We start from the raw sequence: 12,553 nt of genomic DNA on the forward strand, positions 1-12,553 counted from the left end.
TGTGATTAAAAACTGGAAACTCTGCTACTAACCAGCAGACCGTTACAAGGGACTTTTGCTTCCTTTTAGCTATCACAGAGTCATAGAATGCCATGTTGGAAGAGACCTCAAGGGTCATCTGGTCTAACGTGTCTTGGCAAAAAGAAAGCTGACAGCATATGATATATCTCTGATGTAAATTACAGGCTGTGTACAAGGCCAAGTCAGAAATCATTGCAGTGTGAACCACGCTGGGAATTCAGGCAATGCAGGAAAGAGACAAGTTTAATTTAAACTTAGCCAAAAATCCAAAAAACTTGAAGAGAAAAACAGAAAAACACCCCCAAAACCCAATCACACCCTGTCACTATTATCTGTTTTTAACAGATTCCTCCATTATGTATAGAGATGAGAGAAATAACCCAAAACAACAGAAGAATGTCATGCCAAGATAATTACACCGAAGATAAAAAGCAGTGCTGTGGTATGCCTACAGACACGATTGGTTTACCTTGTTTCTCCACATCCTTCAGTGGGTCGACTCCTGGGGACAGGATAAAGAACATTGGTGTCGCAGGTCCCGATTCCTCAAAGGTTGTTGCAAAATCCAGGGATCTCCCTACCACATATTTACTGCCAAGCTTCTCCTCCACAAAATCTCTGCCAGAAAGAAAACAGTTGTCAGTCTCCTGTTATCCAGAAAGGACAGATCCCCCTGCAAAAAACCCATTAATCAGTTTTGATTTTGCTGAGTCAAACAAAAGAGGAACTAAATGGGCAAGGAATAAGGTCAGAGAGGATGGGCAGGATGGGCTTCGGGAGTTAGCGCTCAGTGGCAACGTTTGGCACCCCATTTCATCTGGGAAATGAAAGGAAAGGAGAAGGGAAAGCATGGGACCTACCAGCTCAGGCTGCATTCAGAAGTTAAATACTGGCTTGATGTTGACAAAGGTATTTCAGGAGGGAAAGAAATAAGTTAGGGTATAGGAAACTGCCATGGACTTTGTACTCCACACAGCCCTTGAGAGGAAAGAGCACTCCTTCAGATTTATCACCAAAAGTAGCAGCAAGTGCAGAGGATTTTCAAAATGACTTTGTTCTGGAAAGATAAAAGGGAAGAGCTCTGAGGATATCTGGCACATGGAGCTTAGCCTCTGTGTGAGAGGCACAACTGAGTGAACAGGGAAAAGCTCAGCTCCACAGCAGCTGCTGAACAGAATACAGCACATGGAGAACGTCCAGGCTCAATTTCCCCGGGGTGAGCTTCCAGAATCAGTGCTTTAGAACAAGAGGATGCAATGAGTATTGATCCAAAGCTAGGAGTGTTGTATTCAAAGCCAGGGATTGAGTTATTCTTCTAGTGCAGATGCATGATTTGGGCCTTCTGGAAACCTCAGCATCATGGGGAAGAAAAACGTTTTTCACCTGGTAGATGATACAGCTTATTGCAGTCAAATCCTAAGAGAGCTGAGGGTCTCCTTCAAGGACTAGTGAAAGGCAACTGGAATAGAAATGCCTGTGGGACTGCAAATGGAAAAGCTTCCTCATTGTTTGGTATGACTTCACCTTGACCAAGTTATACCTTGCTAGTAGATAATGGACTGATCTGACCTCATCATGGATTAGGAAGCATCAGGAGCACAAGGTGTTGCAAGAAGGTCCTTGCTGATGTTCTTCTATAAGACTGAAGGATGAAATGGGTATTTACCCTAGTGAGGAAATTACGGTTCTTGGTGATTGACCTGGCCTTGCTCCATCCCTGGTGGTGTTCAAGACCAGGCTGGACACAGCCTTGGGTGACATGGTGCGAGGTGTCCCTGCCCATGGCAGGGAGGTTGCAACTGGATGATCTTAGGGTCCTTTCCAACCCTAACTAATCTATGATTTTATGATTCTATGATGGATAACAGAGCACTGCCCCCACCTAGGCTCTAAGGAGTCAGGGTAAGAATGGTTTCTCCTCAGGCCTATGGAATAAAACAGCCTGTGCAGATATCCCTAGGGATCTGTTATGAAGAGTGGCTGAAAAAACTAACATCCAGTCCAGCAAAATGCATGAATCCTGCATAGGTGTGGGTCATTTTAGATACCAAAGAGCTTCCTAGACCATCCTCATGGAGCTGGCACATGTGACATGGGACATAAAGCGTCTTGCACCTTGCTGAACAAGGTAGGGATATTCCAAGGCATGTAAAACACCCCAGGTCACCTGTGCTTAGCTTACCAAGTTACTCCTAAAATGTCCTTGTCAAGACTCTCCGAGAGACAGGAAGGTAAAGGAATACTAGTGATGTCCACTGACCATTGGTAAGGTAGAAGAGCTTTACTCACAAACACCTTCAAGAGAAGGCACTGCGAACTGTTACTGTACATCCAGCCAAGCTTTTGAACCTGGATTCCGTTATCTTCTCACAAAAGGGGAATATGAAAGGCACTGGAACTTTGCGTTCTAGTTATTTCTGAGCTGTGTGAGTACTATTCTGATTGAAAGAAATGAGTTTAACTTGCTTCAATGAATTATGCACTTAAAAGTTCAGAAAGACAACAGCTTATTTTACTTAAACCAAACAACAACAGGAAAAGCAGTATTTTCAGCTGACAGAACACAGGGAGAATCTAACCCTAAAAGAGTAAGAACTTCAAAATGGTTTAGAATTTTATGACTGTCATGAATTATAGTATTTCATTTAATAAAACATAGCAACATTGACCAAAGGGAGATGGCATTCAGGCTTGTCTGCATTTCTCTGTGAGTATTAGAGCAAAACCAGAAATCTAGTTCATACACTGGGTAATACATTCTGCTACATGTACCCATAGACACGCACACGCCAGATGCTGGAGCAATATAAACTATCTGAGAGGCAGTAGCAGGAGAGACATTGCACAAATGTCAAACCACAGCCTACTAGGAAAGAGAAGTTAAAAAACAAGTCCTAATGGGGTGAAAGACCTTTAGTTTCTCCTAGAACAAGCATATTGCTTTTGCACACCTCCATAGAGCTTAGCCTCGTGTGGTTCCCCTCACTCCATAATTCACAACTACAACTTTCAGAAGCAGCAGCACATAAATTTTGCATTTTACAGGGAAAAAAAAAAAGGCAAAAAGAGAAAAGCTCTCTAAGGCTTTCCTTTACTTCTACATTTGATTCCTATGCCTAAAGAAGAGCCATAAAGGATTTAGTAACTGAAATAGAACTTAGTGAACTCTAGGAGTCATACTGATTACTCTAGCAGGTGTGCATGATGATGCTCATTTCTGACCTGGCATGTCTGCTCCTCACCCAATACTAGTTTTACTATTCCACTGCTGTTGTTGATACTGCGGTTAGATCTCCCTAAGCAAGAAACTCCAGCTAAAGGGAACGTGTTGACTGTCTTGCAGAGTTCAGAGGGGACTCACTGAGCAGACTCCCTTATAGGAAACCATTCTGCAGAACTCACATTCTACAATGACTAAATCTAAATGTATTTCTGAATTACTGCTGTGCCCTCAAAAACACCCACCAAAAGCTGCTTCCTAAGCAAGAACGTTCCCAAGACAGCTGGGATGTGCCTGTACCTGACAGCATAGGTCATGCGATCGGGCCGGATGGCTCTCATGATACACAGGCGCTGCAGGGCTGACTTGTTCTTCCATTCCTGAGGGAACTTCTCCTTTTCAGGACACTCAGATTCAACAAATTTCTTCCACCGTTTTGCAGAACCCTCAATATCCCGATCCAGATTCCTGAATTCCTCCATGGATGAGAGAGCCTGGAGAAAAACAAGGGCAGTTTTCAGAAGAACAATCCTATGTGCTTCTGAACTGGTTTTCTGACATTAATCACAGAAACAAAGAGTGGTTTGGGTTGAAGGGATCCTGAAGCTCCTCCAGTTCCAACCCCTGCCACAGGCAGGGACCCCTTCCACTAGAGCAGCTTGCTCCAAGCCCGTGTCCAACCTGGCCTTGAACACTGCCAGGGATGGGGCAGCCACAGCTTCTCTGGGCACCCTGTGCCAGCGCCTCAGCACCCTCACAGGGAAGAGCTTTTGCCTTAGATCCAACCTGAACTTCCCGTTCAGTTTGAACCCATCACCCCTTGTCCTGTCACTACAGTCCCTCATGAAGAGTCCCTCTCCAGCATCCTTGTAGCCCCCTTCAGACACTGGAAGCTGCTCTGAGGTCTCCACGCAGCTTCTCTTCTCCAGGCTGAACAGCCCCAGTGACTGCTCCTGTTTAGCTGCATCAGGAGGGTCATAGCTGGAGCCTGGAAAGCACAGTCAGAATCCCACCAGGATCAGATTTTATCCATTCTCTCTTTCCCAACTCTGTTGTCACACGTTGCGAACAGGAATCAACATGTGAACAGGAATCAACACAGGCCACAGGAAAGTAGGACTGAGAACAGCTTCATACTTGTGGAAGGTCTGAACTGGCAAGTGTCTCAAGGCCATCCACAGAACGCCAGCTCTAAAATCATGCTGCACCTAACACAGCGTTCCCTAATGCCCTTAACACCCATACCCAGCCTGTGAAGCCACTGGTGGCACCAAGGCCTTCACCCCTGCAGTGCAGCCACTGGGACAGGGGAGTTCGGGAGTGACAATGCAGAGAAGGATGAAAGAGTTTGGCATCATCCACAATGCCAAATAACCTGTCTATAACCCAAAGAGAAAAGAAATCTGCTCTCTTGTTTTGAAACCAGAACTGGAAGATCACAGGTGACAAGCATCGTCAGTTATCCAGAAAAGCCTGATTTGGATGGGAACTGGGAAAGCTGAGCCCAAGTGTGACAGGAGAAGACGTCACTGGCATTCCTGTTGCTGCATGCCTGCAAACAGCCTTCATACTGCTTCAACAGACACAAAGAGAACTGTGGAGCAGAAATCACAACAACTGGTGGGAAAATGTGCTTTTGTATCCAGGGTGCTCAGGATCCAAAGCTCAACGGAGACTCTGACCACGCTCACCAAAACTGGGTTTTTAAGGGATAGCTGGAATATTAATTATCTTCATCTTTCTTCACATGCAGTTATTCTTCTCTCCCTGTTCCCCTGGGTGTATTCCTCTGTACCTGCATAGCCTGGTGCATATGTTGTGAAACCACAGCACTGAGCATTCACCATGCAGTTGTGGTGACCATGGAGCCACAAATCTCCACAAGCAGTGCAAACTGTAAATGGGTGGGATCTTTTCTTGGACAAGCACAAATATCACCCTGCACCACTGCCAAAATCAAATCAGAGTTCTGGCGTCCTCAGCATAAGAAGGACATGGAACTGTTGGAACAAGTCCAGAGGAGGCCACGAGGATGATCAGGGGACTGGAGCACCTCCCATATGAAGACAGGCTGAGAAAGTTGGGGCTGTTCAGCCTGGAGAAGAGAAGCTGCTTGGAGACCTCATAGCAGCTTCCAGTGTCTGAAGGGGGCCTATAGCAATGCTGGGGATGGACTCTTCATTAGGGACTGTAGTGATAGGACAAGGGGTAATGGGTTAAAACTTAAACAGAGGGAGTTTAGATTGGATATAAGGAGAAAATTATTTCCTGTTAGGGTGGTGAGGCACTGGAATGGGTTGCCCAGGGAGGTTGTGAATGCTCCATCCCTGGCAGTGTTCAAGGCCAGGTTGGACAGAGCCTTGGGTGCCATGGTTTAGTGTGAGGTGTCCCTGCCCACGGCAGGGGGTTGGAACTGGATGATCTTAAGGTCCTTTCCAACCCGAACTATTCTATGATTCTATGATATATACTTATTAAGTGCACATGGAGATTAACTTCTTGGTGCTACAAGTCTGTGGCAGAAACAGGTAGCTGAAGAATGCCCCAAAGAACAGCCCAGCCAGGCAGTAAATAAACTGTAATGTCAAAGAAAATGTAGCTGTATTTTGTAGCTAGAATGTGGCAACCATACATGTTATGCGGAGAAGTAAAAAAACCAAATCATCTCCCTTAGAAGCAGTGCAAAGCGTATGGCACAGTTTGCAGGGTTCTTCTGGATGTGGAGCAAAATTCTCGCTGAAAACAACATCTTCAGAGCATTTTGCATAATCTGAAGCTGTCAGCAGATGAACATGAAGTGGAAAAGACAAGTGAAGTATAAAAGAGAGTGAATGATCTGTTTTCTATAGAAACAGAATGGCACAGAGCGAAGCAGAAGCTTCTTGATGGGCAGTGGTGTTCTGCAGCATCGATGCTCCAGCTCACATCCCACACAGCTTCACTGTGGAGAGCAACTGAGGGAGCACCTTGAGAAATGCTGCTGTGACACCTTGGTGAGATCAACTGCAGAATATACACTAGCCACAATGCTCTGAGAGTCATGCAAGAGCCCTGGCAGTAGTGCTGTGGGACTGCCTTGGATATGGTGCTGTTGCAAATGAGGCAGAAGACCCTGAAGGCCACTCTGCCCTAAAAACTGCAGGAGAGCCACACTTTCCCACTGGAAAGGCTTCCCAGTGAGAACACAAGAAGCGGAAAACTTTGTTCTTTCTGATGGACTGCACTTCAATGCAGAGAGTGAACAAAGGGAAAGAAGGTGTCAGAAAAAGGGGCTTCTTAGAACAAATGAGTTCATGTTTTTAGCAGTGGGAATGCCTGTAGATGACAGAGAGAAAGAGTTTGTCAGGCTGCTCCCAGTAGGTGCCATTGACCTGGGACATTTGTTAAATATACCCTCACAGAATCATAGCAGCAATGCTTGGAAGAAACCTCTGGAGGTGCCTAGTCCAACCTCATGCTCAGACTGAACCTACAGCCAGTGCTGGAGCAGGTCAGCCATGGCTTTGTCTACTGAAATGCTGAAATGGGAGTGCTTCATTCTAAACCTCTCTGGGTGCCTATTGTAGAGCTGCACAATCCCTCTGGTAAAGAAGATTTTAGGGGTTTATATATGTTTATATATGCTGAACCTCCCTACCTTCTATTTATCACAGTTGATCCTTATGACATTCACTGTCAGTAACATGGAGAGTGTGGCTCTGTCACCTCATAGCTGGAGAAATCCCTTCACCTTTCCCCACAGGCCATGTGCTCTAGGACCAGAATTTGAGCTATAGGGAGAAAAGTACTTGAAGACATTACTCTAAAGCTTCTGTGCCAGGTCAAGCCTTACTTGAAATCATCATTCCATCGACAGCTCCACAGAAGGCACAGAGCAGAGCAGAGTGCTTGCAATATCACTTGAGAGCTACAGCATGGACTGACTCAATTTGGTACTGACCCTCTCCATGCCGAACTCTCAGGGATCCTAGGAATGCCATGAAGGACAGTGTGAGCCAAGCAGCAGTTCAATGGATGTTTCCATGTATGGATCAGCACTAACATGGAGAAACGGCAGCAACAGAAGAACTTGCTCCACATTCAGTGCCATACCCTGCTTTCTGTGGGACACCAGAAACCAGAGCACAGAACTTGAGGAACTGAAATTGACAGGAACAAAAGCATGGATCCTGACCTGCCAAAACCTTGCCCTTGCAGCAGTAAATATATTTGATGCACCTCGCATTGCTGAACACATTACGGTGGCAAACGTTGAATTCAGTGGATTCCTCAGTGCAAGTGCTTCTATAGAACATCTTAAACACTGTCAGCTTTGGAAGTGACTTACTTAAAATACCACTTCAGAACTTTGGCTGCTGTTGCTTTGAGAAGTCTCTTGGTTGATGTTAACAAGGGAGACTGTGAAAAATTGCTTTCTTCTTTCTAAATGACAGACGTAATCAGAGATGATAGGCTCCCTCTCCCTGAACAACACGCTGCAGCATCAAGCAAGCTCTAATTGCAAGGATAAAGTCTGTGTTACATAAATTAACACGAAAATTTTCATTAGTCAACAATTTTAATTGCGTGTATTAGGAGTGATGTTATTAATAAGAGATGCTGCTATTTAAAAGCCTGCGCAGTGAAAGCTATCTCAATCAGTAATCTTCCTGTGAATAATAATTGCTTTTCAATACCTCTGCTGTGAAATCTTCCAAGAAACTTGGACCAACAATATCTATCAGTGTTCCCAAGCAGCAGGAGGGAAAGCAGGTATGGCACATTGCCTCGGCAGATGGGTACAACACATATCAACCTGTGCTGCGTGGCTATTTTTGCCAACACAGTGAAGAATGCATTTGTCAGTGAGAGTTGTCATGGAAATTGAGAAAGACAAAAAACATTGATCAAAATAAAGCGTGATCAAAAGGGCTTGAGGACTCGAGTTCCTGTCTTTGCAACCCACGTTCTAATCAGCTCTGATTGTTGGAAACAGTGGAGCCTTGAGTTTCTATCTATCTCAGAACGAGACTTTGCCAGCAAAACAGGTCTCTTCACACCATGTCAAGGCAAGGATCATTGTTTCCTCAGATAAAATGATTTTTCATTCACTGAATCACAGACAAATCGCTTTAGCACTTTGGTTTTCTCTGGCAGCTTCTCATCTATGTCAGAACCAGCTTTAGACTGGAGCTGGTATGTCAGCAGATCCGTGAATTTCACACATTCACACATGGCAAAGCGTTCTCTTTCTCCCCCACAGCTGTAGGAAACACAACGTGCGTCAGCCATGGGCTTTGAGAAAGGAATCCTAGTTGCCATTGCAAGGGCTGGTGTGCTCACAGGGTGTCCTTGACACACGGCCCTTCGGAGCCAACGAGGGGAGAGGGGATCTTCGCAGTGTCTTGGGGGACAGGGAGATAGATGGACACTATGAGGAGATGCCACACTCCATCCCCTCACTGGCTGCTGCGTCCAGAGGGTGGGCTGAGTCTGCAGCTGTAAAAAGAGCAACTTTGGGTGTAGTGTCATTGCTGCTGTGTGCAGTTTATCTCCTAGGGCCAGATACACTACAACAAGCTTTTGTGAATATATTAGAGAAAACACTGGCTCTTATCACTAAAGTCAGCTAGTCTAAGGACACCATCCGGTCAAAACTGGCCTGAAGTTTAGGCATTGCTTTGTAAAATCTACAGAAAAATATAATGTATTCTCTTCATGTTTTCTTCCCCTTGGCTCCAAAGGAAAACATTCTTTAAAAGAAAATATTATTTTGTATTTTAAGCTATTTCCATCATTTAAAATACCCTGCCCCAGAGCCATCTGACACCAAAACAGCTCTGGGGCAAGGGAAGTCAACCTAGCAGCTCATTACCATGCTCGACACTGACGTAACTAGTGTTGAAAATAATACAGTGCAAGTTAAACCAGTGCTGCCAGAGTGAGCTTCTAACACCCAGCTCCCTGGCAGCCAAGAGACTGGTTCTTCAAAAGACATCATGAACTCATGATAAAAGAAATGTGATTTTCTTTTCAAGCTGTCCTTGCTCTCTGACTCCTCAGGCTATTCCTGGTTCATGCTTTCAGTATTAGTTCCTTATGCAGCTTTCTTTTTGGTATAAAACCCCAAATCCTCTACTTATAAAAATGAGGTCTATAAAGAACACACTGATCATCAAATGTCTCTCTATAAAAATCACACAACTTGACAACACTAGGAAGAAACGATAGTTCATACTCTCACAGTTGTAATCATCTGAGAGATTATTAAATCCCAATGATTAGTCACAATTCCATTTGCAAAATCAGGGAGATGGGGTTTTCTGAAGGATGTGACATGGTTTCTAAGCAGAGCAGGCTCCACAGAGAAACAGCTCGCAGTGCTCAGCAGTTCTGCAAGGCACCCTGAGGCTTTCTCCTCCTGACAAGGTGATGCGCACCTGAGGCACGCAGGTTCTCAGGGAGGTTTGGGGAAGTCCCACCCCAGGTTGGCTTCCCAGCTCTCTGTCTGTACATGGGCTTGTAGAGTTTGAAGCAGTTCCTATGGGAACTTCTGCAACAGCGTTAAAGCAGAGCAGCTGGATGAATGCCTGACGCTTGGGAACAACCTCGTGTGTTCTCAACGCACCTTCTGAAGGTCATGCATTGCCATGTGTACTGTGAGTTCTGCTCGGATAGGTTTCTGCAAATATTCACTATTGCTTTCCTTCATTTTCTGCAGGTGGCCCAAATGCTGTTAAAAAAAACCCAGCATCCCACAGTAAGAGGAAAACAGCTCCTGAAAGAATGATAAAGTCAAACTTGCATCTGGCTTGAATTGATAGATTGGATCATTCAGGAAGGAGACGTATAGGCAGATGAATTACTCCATTTGAATACTGCTGTTAATTAGAAGGATTAATGTAGAAAATGATGGATTATTTGCCATTTTTCCCATACTAGGTTTGGGGTTGTATTATTCATTCACTGAAGGTGCTGTTTTCTGTTTAGCTGCACTGCTTGAATTATCCAACTCAGAAGAAAAATCTCTACTGAAGGTACAATTAAAGAGATGATGGTCTCGTCAAACTTCAATCACCCCACAACACAAAAAAGGTTACTGTAATCCTCCTTATTTCTTTCACAGAAGCTGACTGACAAGCTCACTGCACTGCGTGCCCCTGTCTTCATTCAAACTCATCCTTGCCTCCTCCCCACATCTAAATTATACTGGGGTTAAAAAGTATGCAGTGCCATAACATGTCACTATACAAAAGCATCCTCTGTTTATCTGTAGCATCCTTCCTAGAGCATCAGAAAAGGCAGACACCTTGTGCTTGGATGACAGGAGCGGTCTGAGGAGTGATGGATCGGATCTTGCTACCTTTCCTTGGAAAATTCCTAGTGAAACCCGTATCATAAATCAGAAAGCAACTGCTCCAGCACTCAGCTCCTTCCTATTAGCACATTCTTCCATACAGGTCCACTGAATAAGAAAGCTCAGCAACCAAAATGAGATTTAGCCATGATCATTGTACTCTGGTTGTTTATAACCACCCACCAGATTCTGCTTGAGCTGCTTCACAGCTGGGGTCATACTGACATTTTTCTTGCATGTTCTGCAACAGATGCTCAAGAGGTTTTGAGAATAGGCCTTGGGAAGTCAGCCTCACTCTTTATCTTTCTTTTTGATGCTTTCCAGCAAATCAGGGACAGAGTGAGATCCAGCAGCTAGCTGTGGGTCCCTGGTGGCAGCTGAAGGGTGGTACTTGTGTATTTCTGAGAGGCTCCGTGGATTTGGCTGTTACAAATCACAGATGGGCCGTTACCATGGGCCCTGCACAGCAAAACTTAGAGAGAAAGTATCTCATGGACTGGAAGAGCTCAGCTTCACTTCCCATTGCTCTCATCTATCCTGTCTCCAGAAGGTCTGGACCTTCTTTAAAATGCAACTGTCAAAGATCAAATCAGACTGCAGCAGAGGTGTGGCCAACTCTGAGTGAAGTGAAAAGTATGTCCCCGTGCTCTGTCAGACTATATTCACTGCACAAGGATGCTCCTATTCAGGTATTGGTGATAGTTTGGTCCACCGATGCACTGTGACGTGGGGATGACAGAGAGACCAGAAGCCCCTCCACAAAAGGCCATCTCATGTGCCTGAACACAGGTAAAGCCTTGGTGTTGCCATCAGGGTTCCAGAGATTGTTCCCAGTCAAAATATAGCTGAACACTTAATTCACCATCTCAGAGGTGTTCATGTGAACCAGCACTGCCATGCAAAGGAAATGTTCATGAGCTCTGCCACATTACAGAAATAAGGAGCTCCAACAAGTCCCTTACGGCAGATCTGGGCTTAAAAGGAAGAACTAATGAAGAGGTGCCATTTCACCTCATTGCCTTTCCAAAAGCATCTTATACATCTAGGCACAGTATACTATGTCCAAACCAGGATGACTGCTTGTGTGCCCTTAGCTGGCAGCAGAGCTTGGCCAGCAGACCTCTCTGCTGTCCCTCCTGGCTCCACAGTCCACTGGCATCTTTTCAGGAATGCACTGGAACTGGCATTCTTCCTATTTTTTTAAGCAAAGCAGTAAGACTTCAAAAGCTTTACAATGTCCAAAAAAGACACATTTGATGTCTAAAAGATATCTCTGATGAAGCAATTACTTCCCTTTGCTTCTATTTAGAAGGTGAAAGAACTTTAACATTCAAAATGATCAGCTGACTGTAGACTTTGTGTCATGGGTGGATTAAGAGTGAAGGACAACACTGCTGTAGAGGCCTCTAGAAAACCTCATTTTCCACTCAGCAATCAAGCCAACAAAGTATGTCTTTAAATCTTTGATGTGATCAGAATCTCTGCTCTATTTCAGATAAGCATCAGACAGTCGGCCAGCAGGTTATAAAGGGAAAGGGAAAATAAAAGGTAAAACGCTCTAAAGAAGTAATTCTGTGAGACATTGGGAATATTTCTCTGAGATCTGACTGCTAGAGAGGACAGATGAATGGCCTTAGGAAACTTCTAGATGAGAGCAGATAAACGCACATTGAAGGGTCATAATCAATGTTTTCTATCAAAGTTGCACTGAATGGCTGAACATCTGAAGAACTGAGTTAATGGAAAAGATTTAATTAAGCCTATGACTTTCTGGCATAATAAGAATTCTGACTGTACATGGGAAGCTGTGCAAGGCCTTCCTATTGGACCGGCCGGATCAAAGGACTTTGCTTATGCACAAGAGTGCAGCAGATTGGGTCACAATGAATCTTTGACAAGAACGAAGCATCTCAGTGCCTCGAAAGTACAAGAAGTGAGAGTTGGGAGCGACATTACCGCTCTTTTGTCACAAAGAG

General features: G+C 44.7%; 1 protein-coding gene across 2 annotated transcripts in view; it reads right to left on the reverse strand.

Annotated features, from left to right (window-relative positions):
* The window catches only part of DNAH9 (dynein axonemal heavy chain 9), a 127,141-nt gene that overhangs the window by 32,167 nt on the left and 82,421 nt on the right, over positions 1–12,553 (reverse strand). For both annotated transcript variants that reach the window (XM_061362980.1, XM_061363064.1), the window contains 2 exons: positions 3,542–3,735; positions 491–639 (listed from right to left, as the gene is read on the reverse strand). In XM_061362980.1, the coding sequence (XP_061218964.1) occupies positions 491–639; positions 3,542–3,735 (343 nt within the window). The remainder of the gene's footprint in view (positions 1–490; positions 640–3,541; positions 3,736–12,553) is intronic.

Source organism: Neopsephotus bourkii, unplaced genomic scaffold (assembly GCF_033783945.1).
Source record: "Neopsephotus bourkii isolate Nb327-2 ecotype Australia unplaced genomic scaffold, CSIRO-AGI_Nbou_v1 NB_5, whole genome shotgun sequence".
NCBI classification, from domain to species: domain Eukaryota; kingdom Metazoa; phylum Chordata; class Aves; order Psittaciformes; family Psittacidae; genus Neopsephotus; species Neopsephotus bourkii.